General features: G+C 48.3%; 1 protein-coding gene across 4 annotated transcripts in view; it reads right to left on the reverse strand.

Annotated features, from left to right (window-relative positions):
• Window positions 1-11,616: 11,616 nt before the first annotated feature.
• MRAS (muscle RAS oncogene homolog) overlaps window positions 11,617-21,403 on the reverse strand; it is a 54,530-nt gene continuing 44,743 nt past the window's right edge. For 3 of the 4 annotated variants that reach the window (XM_016151179.2, XM_036218943.1, XM_016151178.2), the window contains 3 exons: window positions 20,870-20,969; window positions 16,308-16,387; window positions 11,617-14,916 (listed from right to left, as the gene is read on the reverse strand). In XM_016151179.2, coding sequence (XP_016006665.1) covers window positions 14,817-14,916; window positions 16,308-16,387; window positions 20,870-20,969 — 280 coding nt within the window. In that variant the 3' untranslated portion in view covers window positions 11,617-14,816. The remainder of the gene's footprint in view (window positions 14,917-16,307; window positions 16,388-20,869; window positions 20,970-21,403) is intronic. The other variant, XM_036218944.1, reaches the window with a different exon arrangement.

Below are 21,403 nucleotides of genomic sequence, written 5' to 3' on the forward strand. Positions count from 1 at the left end.
TTCTGCATTGTTTGCATTCTTTTTAACAAACATGTATCATGCAGCAGAATAATTATTCTTTTTAAAAAAAAACTCAGTTAAGCAAATGTGCCAACTTATTAGTTCTAGGGGATGGGAATATAAATGCCTTTTGGTTTTTTGTATATATTTCTAAATATTTAGAAATAGATACTAGTTGTTGGTTTGGGGTACACGGTCTTTAAAGTTTTAGGTGCTCTCTTTCTATTTTATCCAGTATTTTCTATTGGGAATGTGTACTGCATTTTATCAAACGTTTACAGATCTAACCACATGATTTTTAAATCATCCTACTACAGAGTCATACTTGCATTTTTAGTGGAACCACTTTATTGCACAGATGTCTACTCAGAAAGGTGCAAGCAGAAAGCAAACTAATCCCACTTCCTTTCGATCCCACTCTCTGGGTATGCTCTTTCTTGTTCTGGATGAAATCTTGGACAGCTTTCAGCTTTTATGATTGTTTTTGGCCTAAGAACAGTTTTCTGTTAGTAATAGAAAAGCCCTATTTGATCTAATATTTAAACTCCAACCTTTCATCTAATTTAAATCTCTCCTCTCCTACGGCTCTGCCTCTCACTAAGAAATCTGTAGTGGGAAGAGGGGCTTCACTTCTTTCCTAAAGTGCTATTTTGGGAGCAATATTAGTTAGAATTTTCCAGAGAAACAGAACCAATAGGATATATATTAATTTATTGTAAGGAGTTGGCACGCATGATTACAAGAAGTTCCACCATCAGGGTTCAGGGTCTGCAAGCCGGAGCCCCAGAAGGCTGGTGGTATAATTCAGTGTGGGGCTAAAGGTCTGAGAACCAAGGGGACCTATGGTGTAACTCAGCCAGGCAGACAGAGTGAATTCTCCCTTCCCCTGCCTTTTTGTTCTATTCAGAACCTCAGTGGGTTGGACAATTCCCACCCACAGTAGGGAGGGTGGTCTTCTTTAGTCAGTATACCATTCAAGAGCTAATCTCATCCAGAAACACTCTCACAGACACACCTAGAATAATGTTTAACCAAGTATCTGAGCACCCTGTGGCCCAGTCAAACTGACACAAGATTAACCATCACAGAGACCCTCTGGGAGAGAACAGAGATGAGGAGGAGGGCCCCAATAGTTTGGTACATTGTTGCCTGGTGCCTGTTGCACTTACAGTTACCGGGGCGGGGGGGGGGCGTCTTACTCCCCCAACACTGAGGCTCTCTCATCTAGAAAGCCTTTGACTTAGGCAGTGCCTCCTCAAGTTCAGTGTCAACTTCTCTCTCCAGTCCCCTGGCTGTCTTTTTGCCTTGTCTGGGAAGTCTCCACTAAATACTGCTCCCTTATACAGAGTTCATCTCTGGCTCACAGGAAATAGGACCGTGCCATTGCTGACGCTGAAGGCTGGAAACTCAAGCCTCTAAAGATAATCTGTAATCTGCTACCAGACAAGGGGAGCTCCAGCCACAGCCTCTGACCTTGAGTCATAATTGGTTCCTATGTCTCTCAGGTTTCAGGAGACCCTCCTTTGACTTGAGGTAGAAGGCCAGGTGTGTGTGTATGTGTGTGTGTTGGGGGTGGTGGTGGTGGTGTATGTTCATTGATAACACTTTCCAACTTTTTGGCCTAAGAAACCTCATGGTTTGGAGAGTTCTAATGGGCTGCCAGAGATCAGGTGTCTCAAGAAAGGGATGTGCTTGACCACCCTCATCCTTGGCCTTGGAGCTTCTGCCAGAACTCAGACATCAGGAAGTGCTGCTTTTAGCATCCCTTAAACCGGAATAATCCTCCTGATCACGACACAGTGTTCTTCTTGTACACTGTCAGATTTATTAGTATGTTTTTAATATTTGCATCTATTTCCATATGTGAAATTTCTCATTTAATCTTTCAATTTGCTTTATCAGACTTTGATACTAAGGTATTTCTAGCTTTATAAAATGACTGAGGGGTTTTCTCTATAGTTGTGTAAAGTTTGAAAAACAAGGGAATCGTTTAATTTGGAAAGTTAAGTAAAATTTAGCTATAAACAATCTTGGCATGGTGCTTTATAAAAGTGATAAATCTTTAATAACTTTTCCAAGTTTTTCTATTATTATTGAACTGTTCAAGTTTTCTACCTTTTTCTGGATCATATTTCGCAATATAAACTTTGTTGGAAAAAATCATCCATGTTCTTTCCAGGCTTTCACATTTATTGCCATAAAGTAGCACATAATGTTTTTATCTTAGTTTCCTGGGGCTGCTGTAATTACCACAAACTGAGGGGCTTAAAACAACAGAAATTTATTCTCTCATAGTTCTGGAGGACAGAGGTCCAAAATGAAGGTGTCGACAGAGTTAGTTTCTTCTAAAGCCTCGCCTAGCTTCTGGTGGCTGTTGGCAACCTTCGGCGTTCCTTGGCCTGGGGATGGAACACTCCAGTCTCTGCCTCCGTCATCTCATGCTTTCCCCTCTGTGTGTCTCCGATCTAGTTTCCTCTCTCTTATAAGGACACCGGACATTAGGCCCACCTTAAATCCAGGATAATCACATCATAAGATCTTTAACTTAATTATACGCGAAAGGACCCTAATTCCAAAGAAAGTCACTGGTACTGGAGGTTAAAACTTGGGCATATCTTTTTGGGACCACTATTCAACCCACTATACTTCTATTCATAGAATCATAAGAATTGGGTTGAGGGTTTCTAAGAAACATACAAGTTTATTTGTAATTAACAAAAAAGAAAAAAATCTTTATTTTTTTTTTCTGGTAGCTTCCAGTATTATTGAGAGCCTTGTTTACATGACGCCACCAGCCCCATTTCACAAGAAATAAGTCTATCTTTCCTCTCTCACCATATGTGTTGGAGTGATTTGAGTGGCAATGCTGAGTTCTAAGAAATTCGTCTTTTGGAGGTGACCAGGAGGGAAAGGAATGAACTGTTTACACTTTCTGCCAAAAGTTTATAGTCTATTTGAGATTGTGAGCTTCCAAAAGGATGAGTCTGTACCTCTCACTCCTCCAGGAACCATGCTGTTCTCATCTTAAGCCTGTCCTTCCCCAGGGCAGGGGCTCTCATTAACAATATGGGGGGGAGGGTGAGAGCACTGGCTTGCACCTCCTTCTCTTTCACATTATAAAAGGGCCGCCTCAATGTTTCAGTGCAACCCTTTACTGCAGAGGAGCAAAATAGCATAGCTGTCGAAAACAGGAGAGATCATGAAATCTGATCATCTGTGAAGTTGGCTGTCACAAGTCAGAGCTCTATTTGCTAAGCAACTGTAATGAAAACATTAACACGTTTTCATCAAGATGAAAACTAAAACCACAATAGCTTTGAACACCATCATATGGGAGAATGCCTATCACAACCATGTCAGATGACATACCACAAAACCCACCAACCATACCACTGGCAAAACATTTTGGCTCCTTGGAAATGATGAATCAGACTTACTGCACCACTGCAGAGAGATTTGGCGCTGTCTGCGGAGAGGGATCCTACAGCCACAGAAGAGGGGAGAGTGCAGGCCAGTGCCTCTCAAACTTCTCAGTGTAGCAGAATTACCTGGAGGGCTTGTTAATGGCAAACTGCTGGCTCCAAACTCAGAGTTTCTGATTCAGTGGGCCTGGGGTGGGGATAATTTGCATTTCTTATGAGTTCCCAGGTGATGTGTAGTAACTGTCCTGGGACCACGCCTTGAGAACCCCTAGCCCTGCAGTATGGGGCTTTGGAATCAGCCCTGTTACAGGCTCCACCTGTGCTTGAGGCAGGAGGTCCTCACACAGCATTTTGTGAAATGCTGGCTGTGGAGTAAACAGGCCAGAGGTCAGGGCCTTGGTGGCAGTGCTGGGACTGTGAATGCGTATGAAGCCCTGTGAGAACTGAGCCAAGAAGAGCCTGTCTGAAACTCCTTCTTGGGGGGGGCCCACATTTCCTTGAATCTACCTGGGAAGCTTAAAGCAGACAGACCAATCAAACCCCAGAAGTCATTGGAAGCCAACTGTGAGGGTTTAAGGTTTAGTTTTAGCGTGAAGTGTCCAGAAGGAGTCAGCCTGGCCTGGGGTGAGGAAGTTTAGACCCACAGGGGTTCCTCAAAGGGTTCCTGAGAAGATTCTCAGTCCTGGCCCTGGGTGAACCATTGGCAAACACAACACGTACGGTGAACTTGCTATGCTCCAGACTCTGAGTCCCCAGGGCGTACATTTATGTGGGTATCAGCAACCCTAGCAAGCAAGAAGTGCCAGAGCAAGAGCAGGTGGGTAGAAGGGTCTGACCTTTGCTGTCCCTGGGCACCTGTGGGAGCAGAAGGGCCTCCCTGCAAATCACTCAGAGGAGCCTGGAAACAGACCCATTCGCTCTGCAATGGTGCCACCTGGTGGACAAGAACAACACTCAGAGCAGGCAGGCTTGGGGGAACCTCAAACGGGGATACTCATACCAATTACTTCTACTTCTGCACTGATGTTGATAATGCTAAAAATAGCAACTCTGGAGTACTGAGAACTTTCTATGTATATGACAGACACTATTCTAAGCTCTTTGAATTCATCAACTCATTAAATCCTCACAGTAAATGGAGAAGAATACTCATATGAGCCCTGTTTTTCATAAGAGGGAGCCTGGGCTTATGAGTTGGAATAGCTTGCCACGGACACATAGGGAGGAAGTGCTCTCTGATCCCAGTTTGGGGTTGGCATGGAAGGCAGAGTAAGAGTCCTGGCTGTGCTGCTCCGGAGACCTTGGGAGAGTTGTTTAACATCTCTGCAGCTCAGTCTCCTCACCTGGGAGGAGTTTAATTTCTTCTCATCAGACACAATGGGAAGTAGGTTGAAAGCTCTAGGCGCTTGCCATGACTGCCGTGCAGGCCAGGGGGCTCCATCCGCACAAATGTCTCAGTAGCGCTCTCAGGGTTGGGCAGCTCCCTAACTCTGCCTGCATAGAGGGAGCCTTCCAAAGGTGGCATTTCAGCTTTTTGCCTAACAAAGAGAGGCATCTCTGCCAATAAATCAACATCTCCTTCTCTAACCTTTGATATCACACCCCTCAGAGACAGTATGTATCACTTCTGAAAAGCTTCCTTGCAGAGGTGAGTAATAAGGAGGGAAAGGAATTAACACTTGAGGTTCAGACCGAGGAAAACTGGTCCTTAGTGAACCCAGGAAGCAGCAGTGGCCAGAAAGCCTTGCTGGGTGATGCTTAGGACCACTTCGAGTCCACCCAGTGCAAAACAAAGGGCCTGTCTTTTCCTTGGCTTCTACCTTGTCATGCTAAGTTGGGGGGCAGTGGGTGTACTTGGCCTAGCAGGTTGAGCGGGTTGTAGTTAGGGCAAAGGGGAATCTCTTTGGCCACAGAGGCCAGACTAAAGGGAGGGTTTGTAGAAGGGCTGATGCTTTAAGGCGCTGAACCTGGGCTGGGAAAGGATATAGCAGTCAGGCCGAGCATGTCTTGGCTTTGCACCCTGTCCTTAGGCAATTTGTGACAGAAGCCTTGAACTTGGCATGAGGGAGAGTACTGAGTGAGCGAGTGACCCTGGAGTTTTGGAGTAGCCTCACCCCCAGATTATAGCTTTGTAAAGGGAATCCCCCCTGGAACTCTGAGGTCAACAAAAAGATTGCATTCCAGCCACAAGCTTTTTGATGAGGACAGAATACTATACAATTGAATCATTGAGACAACTAGCTTAACACAAAGCTAAAACCTATTTCATACCTAACTCCAGAATAAATTTCCAATGGATTAATATTTAATAATAATAGCCAACCATGACAGAACACCTACTATGTGTCTCTGTTGTTCCTAGAACTTTCCATGAATCAGCACATTTAATCTGCACTATAATGGTATGAAGCATGGACAATTTCATTTTATTATTTAATGAATAGGAAGTTATCTGAGAACAAAATGTCAATATAAAGGTATTAGAAAAAAAATGTTTGGATGAGAAAGGATCTTGTTAGCATTACACTAAAGACAAAAACCATAAAGGAGAAAATGATAGCCCTGAACATTTACATGAAGAAGTCTATAAAATTAAAAAAATAAATCATAAATAAAATTAATCTTGCAATAAATATAACATATAAATGGTTAGTAAACTTAATACATAAAAACTAATAAGAAAAATGAAATCTCCAATAGAAAATTGAAGAGAAGGTATAAATAGTCAATCTATAAGGAACAAAAACCGACAAATCATAAAAAGTCTAATCTTATTGGTGATTAAAGAAATGAAAATAAAATAGAAGTTGGATGCCATTTTCTTCACATTTCCACTAAGTACAGATTTCAAAAAAGATGATAACATCCAGGGATGATGAAAGTGCAGGAAATGAATAATTCTTGTGTTGGTTCACACATCTGCTCTTAATAGCTGGATAATACTGCATTTTATGGGTGTAACATTATTTATTTAATCATTCCCCAATTATGGTTCACTTAGATCATTTCTAATTTTTTGTATTATGAATGCAAAGATAAGCTTTGTTCGTTGTTCTTTGTATCTTTGGTGATTTCTGTAGAAGAGGGTACCAGAAGTGGAATTTTTAAGATAGAGGATTTTAAACCTCTTGATGCCCAATGCCAACTTGTTTGCCATGCAGATCGACTCTGTTTTGATCGACAAGAGGAGCAAGGTAAGAGCAGAGCTCAGAGTAGCTCCTGGAACCCAGGAGAGGAGAGGACAACAGATGGAGTTGGTAGGGTATGGAGGCTGCCTTTCAGGTGAAGAGCACTGGGCCATGGGGGCGAGAAAGCCAGGGGAGAGGTGTGAGGGCAGGAACTGTGGCGAGAGGACGGGGTGGGGGGGGTGCAGGGCAGGGAGTTGCAGGCTGGAAATCCAAGGGACAGTGGCGGTGGGGTGGCGCTGAGCCTCCTAGCTGATGCTCTGCCCTAGGGGAGGCAGAGGGGACTCTCTTGGACTGGGATCCTAGCACCCTACTTACTGAGGCTGCGTGCTTGAGCAAGTCACCCAGCTTCTCCAAGCCTTAAGCGAGGTGACCCATGCAAAGACAATAACTGGTACTTGCTAAGTGTTCGATAAGTGGTGGCTGACTTCACTAGTAGGCACTCCGAAAGCATTTACTGATTAGATTTTTGGGATCTTGGCTAACGTTTAAATAGAGATTCTATGTGCCATCCATTCTTCTGAAAGTATATATCGAATTCAAACCTAACAATAGCCTAATAGCCCTAAAAGTACAATTATTATCATCAACCCAATGTGACAAATGAGGAAATCAAGGCACAGAGAGGTCAGCCAATTCACCAAGATCATCAGCCACAGCACAGCTGGGCTGGACCTGGTAACCTGTGTTTGTGCCATTGCCCCACTCAAGTTCTGTTCACCCAAAATACCAGAGTCTCAGTAATATCAACCATAAAGATGGAACAAAAAGTCTGGACGAATTTTTTTTTTTTTTGGCGGGGTCAAGTGATATAGTAACAAAAAACAGTTTTTGTGCCCTACATTGAGGGCTCCTCCAGGCCACTTTACAAGGAAGAAGGGCCAAGGTGGGGTCCCTGACAGTGGAGTGCGCCCCAAGGCTAGAGGCCAAGAGGCCCGGAATGCACATGAGGCCTCAGGGGTCTCAACGGCTGTGCTAACTGCTGGGCTGGGCTGGCCTGGCCTTGCTCACAACGAGGCTGGAAGAAAGCAGCGGGAGGACAGGGCTGGGGGCTTTGCCCTGGGTGGAGGCTCAGCACAGAAGATCCAGAAAAAAGGTTCAAAACGCTCTGCTGCTGAGTCACAGGGGAAGTTGATTTGCATTCAGCTCACTGGGAAGGAGGGAAGGAGGGAAGGAGGCGAGGGTGTGGGAGATGCACTGAAAGATTTTCCTCGAACAAGTTAAAATGAGAAAGGGTGGGGTGGCAGGCTGGGATGAGCTCCTGCTCAGTGTGCTGGGGGTGGTGACAAACTGAGCATCGGCTTCGGAGCCAGATAGAACTGGGTGCAAGTGTGGGCTGAGTCCTCCCATCTGTCCCTGGGCCTTGGTTTTTCTTTCTATAAAACAAGCTCCATATCACCTACCCCACAGGGTGCCTGCCCACAAGGATTAAATGAGATAATATGTATAAATAGCGTAGTGCCTGGCTTACAGTAAGGGCTCAGCAAAACGTTTGCTGGTCACTAGTATTGCTGTGCTCAGTGCCAAGCCCTCAGCGGAAGGTGTAACGTGGATTAGCTAATTCAGGGTTCACACGGTGTGGTACCAGACCAGCAACATCATGTCTCCTCGAAGTTGTAAGAAGTGCAAATTCTCAGGCCCAATCCCAGACCTGCCAAATCAGAAAATCCTCCAGTTTCAACCAGCCTCCCAGGTGATTATGATGTTTGAAAACCACCAGCTAATTTATGTAATTAGTACCGTTATAGAACAAGGTGACATTTTTTATTCTTACTAGTTGGGTGACCAACCATCCTGGTTTGCCCGGCACTGTCCAGCTGTCCCAAATCCCAGGAAACCCCTCAGTTTGGGGCAAACTGAAAACTTTGATCACCCTAGTAATAGTTGGAACCATGCATCAGCTTAGAAAGGGATGTGGCCGAGGAAAGCAAACCAGCCGAGGGTGAGGGAAGCTGCAGGGGACCAGTAGGGGTTGGTGGAGGCTCTAGTGTGGCATGGGGTGAAGGCCAACTGAGAGGCCCCGGCTGCAGAGGGGCCATCCCTGCGACCTCCAAGCCCTCAGCAAAGCTCGAGGATGGTTACTGAGAGTGGGCTTTCCTTGTGGAAACTGAGGCAGGAGCTGAACCTGAGTAGTGAGGCCGTGGAACAAAGACAGAAGTGGGAGTCACCGCGAGAACCTGAGTCCCAGGAACGTCTGAAGCCTGTAGCTGGCCTCGGGACTGCAGTGGGCCATGCGGTTGAGGACAGAGGAGGGTGGTAGGAGCCTATCTGACTTAGGTTTTAAGACATGGAGCCCCCCTGCTGATATCTGTAGTAATTATTAAGTTCATTTAATAAACATTGTTAACTTTGTATCACTAGGCCCTCCACTGGCCCTAGGGATATGAAAATGGAGGGGATGTGAACAAATGAGGTATCATGGTAGATCGTGACCAGTATTCAAGGGACCAGAATAAAAGGACCCAGTGAGTGGTCTCAGCCCTAGGGTGCTTTACAAAGTCTTCATACCTAGGTCCCAACCCAGGCCGATGACACCCAATTCTCTGGGGGTATGGCCTGGGCAGTGAGCTTTGCCCCCAACCTCCTGAAGTGACTCTAATACTAATACACAGCCCTTTGCTAATACACTGGCCTAAGTGGTTACAAATTCGAGATGATGGTATCCGACCTCAGGTGCCTTTGCTACGTGCCTCACATCCCTCCTCTGTCCCTGTTTCCCTGGCCAGGCTTCCAGCTGGGTTGTCAAGTAGTCTCTGGGCTGTCATAGCATCCCGGATTTCCTCTCCCCCTTTGCTAATTCTGGACCAGGGTGTTGGGGCTGCAGGTGGTGCTAACCACGGTGGGGGAGGCAGTAGTGAGTCATGTGTGGGTCACACACTTAGTCATGTAGGGGAACTGGGAGAAGGGCGGCTGGCCCCCTCCCTCAGGATGTTGTGGGGGCGAGTTCATGGATGTGTCAACCAAGTGAAGAATTTTGTCAGAGCTTCTTAGAAGAGTAGATGGATCTTTGCTGCTTTCATTTCCTCTTCCTACTCTCAATGGCCATGAAACTACCAGAAGGATCTGAAGTCAGAAAAGGATTTCAAGGGGCAGTTCTTTTTTTCGCTGGGTTAACACACGGTGGTACAGCGAGAATCCGATCAAATGTGATTGTCTCCCCAGAAGAACACATACGCACACAATTTTGCATTATAATTTTGGGTGGGGAGTGTCAGCCCCTTTGTCACCTCGAGGAGCCAAGGTTAATTACCCATCCTGGGGTCCCAAGTTCCAGACCTTGAGGGACCCTCCTTAATGAGATACAGGAAGGAGGGGAAGGAGCTGGGCAACTTTGCCCAGCGATCCAGATGCTGTCTTGCTGATGAGACCAAGACAAGCTCCCATTTACCTTCATGTGGTAGGAACTTTTAGTTTTACCTACATGTAGTAACTCAAGGATTCTCGAACCTTAGGGAGCATGAGCCCTCTTCATGAACAGAGTAGAGCCATAAACTGACCTCCATTTCACCAGTTTCTCTGGCTGAAGTGCAGGAGGATGAGTGAAGCAGGCATGAATGATGGTGGCTTGGTCTAGAACACTAGCAGTGGAAGTGATGAGAAATGGCTGGATTCGGGATATATTTTGCAGGGAGGGTCGGCAGGATTTGCTGACAGATTAGATGTGAGGTGTGAGAGAAAGGGCTGAATTAAGGGTGACTCCAAGGCTTTTGGCCTGAGCAATTGGAAGCACAGAGCTGCCGTCAACTGAACGGGGGAAGCCTATGGGTAAAGCAGGTGTGGGAGGGTGAGGGTCGGGAGCTCAGTTTTGGACACATTAACTCTGAAACACTCTACTTAGGACAGCCAAGTGGAAGTATCAAGTAGGCAGTTGGCTCTATGTGTGGAGTTTGGGAGTTTCAAACTGAAGATATAACTTTGGGAGTCATCAGAACATAAAAGGCATTTAAGTCTCAAGGTTGGATGAAATCACAAAGAGAGTGAGTTTAGGTAGAGAAGGGGACTCAAGGACTGAGCTTTGGGGTGCTCCTAAGTTAACAGGTTAGGTGAAAGTGGAGGAGCTGGAGGAGGAGATTAGAGAGTGACCACGAGGAAGGAGAAAAACCAAGAGATGGCAGCAACGGAAGAAAGGTTACCAAGAGGGCGTGGCCAACTGTTTTAATGCTGCAAGAAATTCAAATACAAGAAGACTGAGAACCAGCCATTGAATTTAGCATGATGAAAGCCATTGGTGACCTTGAGAAGAAGGGTGGCAGTAGTAGAATGATGGGTGGAAGGCTATTTGGAGCCGTTTAAAGAGAAAGGAATGAGAGGAATTCATGGCCATGAGTACAGATTACTCTTTTACGATGGCCTCCTGCAAAAGACGGCAGAGAAAAGCACGTGGTGTCTACCAGAGGCGATAGGTCAAAGGAAGGTTTTGTTCGTGTTTGTTTTAAGATGGGAAAGATCCAGCAGAGAGAGAACTGATGATGCAGGAGAGAGAGGCTCAGCTCGGTCAAGGACCCACCAAGTTCAATCAGAGGGAAATAAAATCACATTGTACCAAAGACTTTAACCTTGTGGATGGTGGTGGGGGCCATTTCCATGAAACGCAAGGTCAGGTGATCAATCCAACAGGTGTCCCTTACAAAGAGCACCATTTATGGGCTTCTCACCATGAGCCCCACGCTCAGCTTCAGCCCTCAGTCTACTTAGGAGGCGTACGCAACTGTCCTAGTCATAGCCAGGGCAGCTGAACATTAAAGCAGGCAACCCGCTCGAAGGCACAGAAAGCTTGATGGCAGAGCTCAAACCCAGGGCTGCTGAGCATCAAGAGGCTGTGTCTCCCAGTGCTGCTCTCACCCTCCCTCCTCCTCTGGCTCCGTGCAGGAAGGAGAGACCGCACACGGCCCCCGTCGTCTCCTCCTCGCTTCAGGTTTGCCTGTAAGAGGGGGTGTCAGAGCACTGTCAACTGACAATGTTCTCTGCAAAACTTTAGGAATATTTGAATAAGGGGAAATAAGACAAACAAGTGTTCCTCTTCTTTTATTAATGAGTTGAGATACACAAAAACTTAATAAAAAGTTACATAAAAGGCTCCAGCATCATCGAGATCTTCAGGCATCACCCTCATTTCACGACCATGGCCACCTGTTAATACTGTGTAACGAAGCTGGGCGCTCACAGTTGCGCCATAATTCAAGTATCTTTCATTCTAAGGAAACCCGACGTGGAATTTCTAATCCAATGGGCTGCTAATGGAGGAAGCGTGTCTATGGCTCTGGACTTACTGTAACACGTGATGTGCCTTTGGGTTAGAGCTGCCACGTATTAATGGGTCACATCGCCTGGCAAAGTGAGACAGGCCACACCAGGCTACCAGGCACTCTCCACAGTAAGTGCCACAGGAAGGTGGGGGGAAAGGTCCTAAGGGAAAGCATCCAAGGGTGCCCTGTGTGGCAGAGGAAGTCAGTGGCCACAGACCCAGGCTGTGGGGATAGAGAGGATGGCTAGGATTACCTGCTGGGGAGAAAAGGGGTCCTCTAAGGGGGCGGCAGGGTTGGGGGGTGGGTGTCAGAATTTTAGAAGGAAATCTGAGCACACAGAGTGGTAAAGGCATGGAGTGAGGGGTTATCAGGTGGCCTGTAAAACCAGTGGGAACAATAGGATGTCACCAAAGACACAAGTTCCAATGGGCTCTTCAGTCATCAAACAGCATGGCCAATTGGTTCCCTGGACTGATGCTGCCAGGTGACCAGGGAGGGGTTGGGGGTGCCCCCGGGCACACTCTATTCTGGCCTATCTGGAAGCCGCTACTGCCACAAGGGCCAGTACGAAGAACTGTCTTTTAAAAGTGTTATTTACCCATCTCACCTATGGGAACGATGAGGTCATAGGAGATGAAGGCTGACCACTGGCTCAACAGCAGAGGCTGCAGAAGGCCATCCTTTAACCAGTTTCTCTCTTGGGCGTTGTGGAGTTAAACTGTGGGCTGAGTGCAGAACAGATGCCCTGGAAGATGGGGCCAGGGGTGGGCCAGACGCGCTGCCCCTGCGGGTGGGGGCTGGGAGGAGGACAGAAGCGGTCGATGCCCCTTGGTCTGGCTACCTTCGTGCCTGAGAGCTTCGCTCTAGGCCAGCTGGTCCGCTTCCAACAAGATGTGCCATGCAGTGCTGACAGCGAGGTGCAGGCTCCGCAGCGGGCAGGGGTGATCTGGTGCTGCTCCACGCCCGGTAGCCTTTCCCCAGCAGTGGCTGCTGCGCTGTGTGTAGGGCTTCCCGTCCCACTGTACCACTCCGTCAGTGCAAAGCATCTCCTTTCCACCTGCCTTGCCTCTTCCTTGTCTCCAGCCACCAAACTGCACACGGGGCTGCTGCAGACACGGCTCAGAGGAGCATAAGGGTCAGAAAGAGCCTTGTCTCCTTAGTGTTTAAAATGCCCATTAACATTACAGGATCTTGGGCAGCTCTGAGGCGCCTGATCTGGCATGTTCCTTGTTATCCTGCCTTTTAGGGTCAGAAAAAAGGGCCATTTAGACAAAGAAGTTTGATTTCCAACTAATGAAAGTTCCAGCTGTTTCATTCTGCAGCAGAATCACTCTTCGGCTGGGCCCTTCAGTGCTGGTGATCTTGCCGAGTTAGGAACTCGGCACACTTTCAAAACTGGAGAAGAATGCAGGTGCCCCGATGTCCAGCTGGCACTCGCTTTCCCCAGGGTTCTTCCTCCAAATAGTGGCCAGGCCACCTGCTAGGTATGCTCTAGTTTGTCTAGTGATCTGATTTGTAACATACAGAAAACGAGGTCACTAGTAGTGCCACCTCATCTTCTGACCGTCTCTCAGAGGTGTACTGCTGCTCCTGCTGCCCCTCCACCCCCATCCCAACCCCTAAAATCTAGTCTTTGGCTCACTCTGTCAGCACCTGAGAGGGAGGTGGGCATCGTCAGGGAGCTGGGGGACTGTCCCCTTGTAGAAACAGGTGTATGGGAGCCATGCCATCACCTAAACCTTCCTTTCTCCTCCAATCACATATTATAGTTAATATCTGAGAGGTTAATAAAAGTGTGTGCCAGAAAGGCAACCTAATGCTAAGTTTGCAAGTGCTCAAGGGGTTTGTTCATTTACCAAGCTTAAGAATTGGCTGTCAGAGGGGAAATGGCTTTAGGTCTTGGTGCTGTTTTCGTAACACCGGTATTGGTTCACTTTTGGTTAAGATGCAGCACAGACTAGAATTTCCTGGATGGCGTCCACATTAGCTTACTTTGACGTGGAGCAACATGCATGCCTGTGTTACCGTGTCTGCATCAGAGAGGCACCGGGCAGCACAGGCGACGTGAGGAAGCCCTCTTACCCGGCTGGGAAGAACAGAACTCAACCCACGCTGGCTGAAAAAGAAATGAACGCTTCGGCAAAGCCAATCCACTTGTTTGGTTTACACATTCCCGGGATAATGAAAACTCCTTTTAGAACTGCCATGCTCATTCCAGCCTCTCCCCTCAGCAAAATAAAACTGTCTCCTAATATCTGCAGTAAAAGCCTCCAGGTAAACACATCTCTCTCCTCTCCCGTTTACAGGCCATGAGCAGCATCTGTTTCTCCTGAGGCCTCCACCTACAGTCCCCGTTACCTTCTGGTCTCTCAGTCATTCTACTTTCATGTTGAGTTGAGTTTTGGCACTGCTGGGAAAGCTCGGTTAAAAACAACAACAACGATATTCCAGACATGTTGTTAGAGAGTCTATCGAAGACCTGAAACTTCGCCAGGCAGTGGGCACAGACCCCTTCGATACAATAATAATCACTAAAATAATTTAAAAATCTACAAAAGACACCCAAGCTCAGACACTTTGGACTGGAGACATGGAGGGAGCTTGTTCATGGCTTGTTTTGTACTCTGTACTTGGATAAACACTTCCACATCAAACCAACACTATGTAGCTTGAAGAAACAGCACAGCCACCTAGAGAGGGGGAGGAACTGGGCTGAATCGACATGAGGGGCTGGCTGCGACCTGTTTAGCGTGGCTTCCTGTGTCTTATGAGACATGGGAACGCCTGTGCCCTTTTGGCAAAGCCAGGCCCCATTTCCTCCCTGCCCTCCCTCCCTTTTCCTTCTGCGCCAAGTCCTCAGGTTCAAGGGTCATGGTTAGAAATGGATTTCAGTGAGGTTAGGCAGTGGAGGGATCCCAAGAACTGGCCAGTTCATGGTCACTGTGCTTAAGGCCTCAGGCCCGTCACAATATCACACACTGCAGTTTGTGGGTGCCAGTGGCCCGGTCTCCCCGCCATTTGGTTTTCTTCTTCTTCTTCTGGCTTTTTTCTGGAACCTGTTGCCTTTTGAGACAATGAAGGGCGGAAAATCATAGTCAGAGTGGACTTTGCTTCTCTCTGCCCCTCTCCTCCCTTGTCCCTGGGTCTGCAGAAGGGAGGCCTGTTCTAGCTTAGAGGGCAGAGATGTTGCTGGTCATGAACACCCACCGAAGGAGGGCCTGGCCTGGACAAGGCAAGGAAAATGGGGAGGTAGAGAGGGCAGGGCAAAGCTTGTCATCCTATTGGTAAGAGTTCCTGACATCACGCTATGGCTACATTTATTTAAATCAAAGTATGTGTTACACACACACACACACACACACACACACACACACAGTGTTGGTCTCTATTTCCATGTTTCATATTTTACATAAAATGACAGGTCAGCTGAGTACAAAAGCTTTTTACGTGTTTTCTGTTAATTTTTCCTATGTCTAAAACCTGCCCTTGGAAGTACAGGTCTATAACCAAGAACTTACGTCCTGGTGATAACATATCCTAATTGGAAGCAAAATGCCCACAAAAAAATAATTTCAAGAGTGCAGAATTTCCAGCTACAGTATAAGGTAAAGGCTGCAATGTTACAGTCCATGCTACAGAATAAAGAGATAAGGAGGCTCTTGGGTATGCGTGTGAGTATGCCCGTCTGTGTGTTTGTGGGGTGGGAAGGACACTAATCGAGCCCTGCATGTGATTTCATAACTAAGCAGCGGCCTTAGAGTTCACCAGCATAATGCAACATACTATATGCATGGTGTCTGAGAACCACTGGCTAGGCTGCTCTGTATGCTGAAGACGTTGGAAATAGGAAAGGTGGGTGACGGGGAGACCAGCCAGGGGGCTGTCATCTGAGTACAAGGTGATTAAGGTTTGAACCCCGACTCTGCACAGGAGTGTACAGGAGACTACGGACTGGGATTTCTGACACTCCTTGGAGGCTGACAGTGTTGGAGTCTGGAAAGGAGGCACATGTACAATGCCTCTGAAATTTGAGCCCGGGGATCGGAATGTTGGTTGTTCAGATGAAATGTCAAGGGCAGGGACGAGGAGACGGACCCACTTCCAACGGTGTTGACTGCTGCGGTGCTGGGACAACAGTGAAGGCAGGATGGAGGGGGCACTCAGGGAGGCCGAGCTGCAGGACCGAGGAGAGGCCAGAGGGGAGGCTGAGCTGCTGCTTCTGACAGGAAAGCACGTCCCTTTAGCTAGTGATCAGCTTCACCCATGGGTAGAGAGGAGGGCAAAGGTAGGTGGGAAGGGCAGGGAAAGGAATGAACGAAGCTATAAAAAATCCAAAAACAGGCCTGGACACGCCCAGCCTTGGCCTCGGACCCAGGAGCTGTGTGTTCCCCCAGCCCTCCCGGCGCCCATCTCCCTGCAGAGGCCCTGTTTCTGGGGGGGCGTGCAGTGCTCACCTAATTACTCTAACCAAGTCATGGAAGGCTTTGTCAACGTTGAGAGGTGGGTCCTTGGCACTGGTTTCTATGTACGGAATCTGGAAGGCAAAGCTCACTTTTGGTAAAAGTGGCACTGAGGTCCACAAAGGCTTGCTTCCTAAAAACGCAAATTCACAGAGGTCCTGAGGACCCAGAGACTTTTAACAACACCAAGTCCCCTCGGTGGCTTCTCAACCTTAAAGAGCTTGGAAAGTTTTACTGACAGCTTTTTCAATTCCCCCCTTGTTCTCTAGTCACGGAGATATTTAATAGCTCCCTAAAATAGAATTAAAATGATCTTTTTATACACTTGAAGACTAAAGACTACTTCATTTATCACACTAAAATACATTCTGATTTTACTAATTTTTTTTTTCCCTGAGGTCTATTTCTCTACCTTAGGCAGAATTCTGCCCCTTCTCCTGAGCCATCCGGAGGGGACTCTAGCAGGAAAAGCTGAGGCAGGGCTGGGCGATGGGCCAGGCTCTGCACCCCAGTGACCGCTGGTCTGTCTGTGCCCCTCACCCACAGTAAGCCCGCCTGGCCCAGCTCCTGGTCTGCATCCCCGCTCCAAGCTCGGCAGTGTTTGCAGAAGGCTTGTGTCTGCATATTTAATGCACAGTAATCACTGGGCTGAAAGGCAGCAGCACATGGGGAGATGTGCCCGAGGTGACCCTCTGGGATGGGATGTGAGGGCCATGTCCACACCAAGCCTCAGACAGGCATAGGGAGGAGAACGAAGGCTCCACGAGGTCAGGACACAGTCCTGAGCACTTGTTTTCCCCCATAACAGGGACCCCACAAAGCAGGAAGGGCTCGCCCTCATTCCCCCACAAGTGGAAAGCCTGTGGGGTTCACATAACATACACAGATTTCTCTAGGTGAGATGGAGATAAGCCAATTGTGACTGAACTGAAGAACTTCGGTATTTTTCGTAACTTTTTCCTCATTACAATTAAGGCTTTTCATTATAACATTTGTTTGTTTTGTTTTGTTTTGTTTTTTTTAAAACATGGTTAATAAAATAAAAATGATCGGCTTTTTAAATACATTGGGTGGGTGGCGGTGGGGTGACAGTAAACTGTTATTTTAGAGGAACGTGTTGTAAACCATTGCCCAGAACACATCATAAAGGTTCTTCCCATTGACCTTATCATAAGATCCCATGTTCACATGCTGCTGTGGCTTCAAGCAGGGGTCTTGTAGCTGACCAGACACAAAGGGCAGAGCACAAAGAGCAAGGATTAGGCCTTTGAAACACTCATTCAACAAATATTTGTGCCACTGATGACCCTGAGAGGAAACTGCCCTCCACGGCAGGCTTCGGGACTGCAGGCTGTTCACTGAGATGGCTGTGGACTGTTTGGCTTCCCAGGTCTTAACATCCCTGACCTCCCTTACTCCTTGTGCTTACCCTCTGAGGTAAGCAAATATCTCCATTTTACAGATGGGGAAACTGAGCTTAAAGGGGCGACGCACTTGCCCAAGGCCACACAGCAGAGAATCAAGGTTTGAACTGGGCGAATGTTCCACTTCCTGCCTGGCCTCCCTCAGACAGGTGGGGATGCTGAGGTCAGCTCTGGAGCTTCTTCTAGGAGTGGCAGGTGCCCCAGTAGCTCCTAGTACCAGGGTCCTATGTGACCTTGTGAGGCCAGGTGACGTGCTTCCCTGTGCACACTCAGAGGGGAAGCGGGAAGGCACCTGCCGCTGGGTCTTGGACCTACCTGGAGCCTTTTCATGTCCTATAATCCTGCTGGTTCAGTAAGTCCCAGGTTGCAGGGCCTCAGACCACTGCTGCCTGCCCCACTGCACTGCTCAGATGTACGTGACTTGCAGTATCCTCCAGGTCCCCAGACACCCTTCACCTTCTTTCTGGGGGGTCCTGCCTCTACCACTGCAGAAACACCTACGTGCATTATCTGGGTTCTTAGAATTTCAAGATTTCAGTAGCGACAAGACTTAGACTAAGGGAAACCTTGCAGTAAACAGTAGTAGTAGCATTTGACTCCACCAAAAGGCTAAGAAATGCCATCTTCCTGCACAGGATGGGGGTGACCTACCTTGGTCAGCTAAAGAGGAACTTGCCTTATCATCTCTAAAATTAGGGTGTTGTTGACAGTAGCTTGTAGAGTATTTGGTCAAATGATAAATGAGGAGGAGGTGTTGACTGTAGGAGGAGCATCGGCTGAGAGACTGGAGACCTGAGTTCCAGTGGGATGGGGGTGGGGCACTATTCACCAGCTTAAGGCCCCTGGAAGCCACCTAACCTCCTGCGTCTCATTCACTTTATTTGCAGAATAGGACTAGAGCTGCCCCTTTGCAGTACCCTGCTCCCTTCCCCACTCACACACCTAGGGCTACTGGGAGGGACCAAGAAGGTGTTGGTGAAAGTCCTTGGCAAACCCTCTTCGGGTCACTGTATGGAGCCCAAGACTGTGAAGTGAAAATGGCTCCTTGAGCCTCTCTCTGGTTAGGATGTCAGGCCCGAGGAGGAAGAGGCATGCGTCCAGTGCTAGACCCAGGGCTCAGTTCCCAGGCCTCAGCTGCTTCTGAGCGGCACCTGTCTTTGCCAGTCATCCGTCCTCCTTGAGGAATTTCCATTGTCTAGCTCCATGATGTCCCACTCTGGTCCTCGTACATCACTGACTGCTCAGTCCCTTCTGCTGCTTCCTCACTTCCCTGCATCACGACACGGAAGTGTCCCCAGCCTCAATCCAGGGGCCACTTCCCTATCTACACTCACTCTGGTGGGTTTCACAGCTTTGAATTCTATTTACATGCTGCTAAATTCCAGTATTTACCTCCAGACTGCTATATCTGACTGCTGTCTTGACACCTCCACTGGAGTATCTACTCGGCTCCTCAAACTAAAGAGATCTAAAACCAAGCTCCTGGTATCCCTACATACTTGCTTCTACAGTCTTCCCCTACCCAGTTACCGTGACCCCAGTCCTCTGAAAGTGGCTCATGCCTCAAACCTTGCAACCACCCTCGATTCCTTTCTTCTTCTCTCACCCCACAACCAGTCTGTGAATATATCCCATTTGCTCTATCTGTATCTATATCTATATTGGATACATCTATATCTGGATTCCAACCCCTTCTCGTCATTACACTGGTCCATGTCCACTGCACCCGGGTTATTGCAGGGCCCCTAAATGGTCTCGCTGTTCCCACCCTTGTCCCTACAGACCATTCTCTCAGCATGCCACCAGAGAAAAGCTGTTCAGCCGTAAGTCAAACCTCATCACTCCTCACTCAAAACCTGAGGATGGTTTCCCCACTCACATTGAGTAAAAGTCCTCGAGGCCTCTCTGCTCTCACTCCTGCTGCTCACTCCCTCCTACTCCGTCCACTCCAGCTACCCTGGCCTCCTTGCTCTTCCTGAAACCCCCACCTCAGGGCCTCTGCACTGATGATCTCCTCTGCTGGAACATTCCTTCCCCTCATATCTGCAGGGCTTAACCCTTCCCTCCTTCAGCCATTATGGACAAGCACCCTTCCCCACAAGGCCTTTCCTGACCACCCTATTTGGAACAGCACCCCTCTATCCCACATTCCCAACCTTCTTCCCTCATTTTTTTACCCATAGCACATGTCACCTTCTGATATGCTCTAACTTGCTTTGTGTACTGTCCATCTCCTGTCACTAGAAGGAAGCGCCATGAGGCAAGGGGCTGCGTTTCCAGGGCCGAGGGCTGCTGAATGAATATGTGAACGAACACAGAAGGCAGAGGCAAGCAGAGCTACCTCGCATGAGCCCCCTTCCTCTACTCACAGAGCTGGGCCCAGGGAAGGGGCAACCTTGCAGACTTCCTAGCAGGCAGGGTGGACTTCTACATAATTGACCAATGAGGCCATGGGCCATGCTGATGCGGGAGATGGGTGAGAACGAGCCCAGTGACCCTACCCAGCACCATCCAGATGGCAAAGCAGCATCACGGTGAAAAACAAAACAAAACAAAACAAAACAAAGATGTCTGCTGACATTCACTGTGTGGCCTGGGCAAAACTCAATTTGAGTACCTGTCAGATGGAGATAATTGTACCTACTTCGGTGTGTGCTTGTGAGGAGTGCTCCCCCAGCACAACGCCTGGCACGGAGCAGGGCTTAGTGAACGGCAGCTCATCTGATGATTCTGAACATAATCAGGCAGCTGGCTCAGGGAAGGGGACAGAAGCCAATCCTCTGCACAGCCCAGCGATGAATCTCCTGTGTCAGGGGTCAGGAGGTAGCCTGTACACCACAGCTGGTGGTCCACTGTGAAGGTACCTGCTCCCCACATCAGAGCCTCTAATGACTGACCAGAGGGTGCTCTCTCTCTGGTCTGTTGTCTTGTTTCACAAAATAACCCCACATCGCATATGCCTGCTAAGCCTCTCTGTGGAATCTAGCCTGCTACCTAGAAGGTCCAAGTTCCATTCCCACAGCCAGGACCGCGGGAGTGATGGGGTACTGACTCTTATCCATTTCCTGGTACCCCCAACACACACACACACACACACACACACACACACACACACACACACACACAACCTACATTGTGTTTGGTCGCCATTTCTTTTCCTTGCTCCCTGGTGATTTTCCTCAAATGCATCAAGTCTACCTTGTTGGCCACGAGGATCATCGGGAATGACTCCCTGGGAAATAAAAGAACAGAAGCTCATGAGGTTTTGCTGTCCCCACCCCAGTGAGGGCGGTGCAGCCACAGCTCAGGCATACACAGCACACGGCGCCTTCCCGCTGGCCTGGGCCTGACCTAAGAGTCCTTTCCTCCACATCTCTAGGAAAGGGAAGGGGCCTGGAGGCTGCTGGCTGTCTTGGTTGAAGCCTTAGGCCTGTTGCAAGGTGAGTGAGGGGCCCTCCAGGGAACCCCCTGGCTTGACCCTGTCAGTGAGGGCATCAAGCGGCTGCTGGGCCAGGGGCTGGGTGCCCAGACCTGCAACCTCCCATCTCTTGGCCACCATGATGCACCAGCTGTGCAGGGCTGCTGTGGCCATCGGCAACGGCTTGTGAAGAGCACCAGGGCCTGGCACGTAGCTGGCACTCCGTAAATGGCAGCTGCAAAATCAGG

The sequence above is a fragment of the Rousettus aegyptiacus genome, unplaced genomic scaffold (assembly GCF_014176215.1).
Source record: "Rousettus aegyptiacus isolate mRouAeg1 unplaced genomic scaffold, mRouAeg1.p scaffold_m13_p_4, whole genome shotgun sequence".
In the NCBI taxonomy this organism is placed as follows: domain Eukaryota; kingdom Metazoa; phylum Chordata; class Mammalia; order Chiroptera; family Pteropodidae; genus Rousettus; species Rousettus aegyptiacus.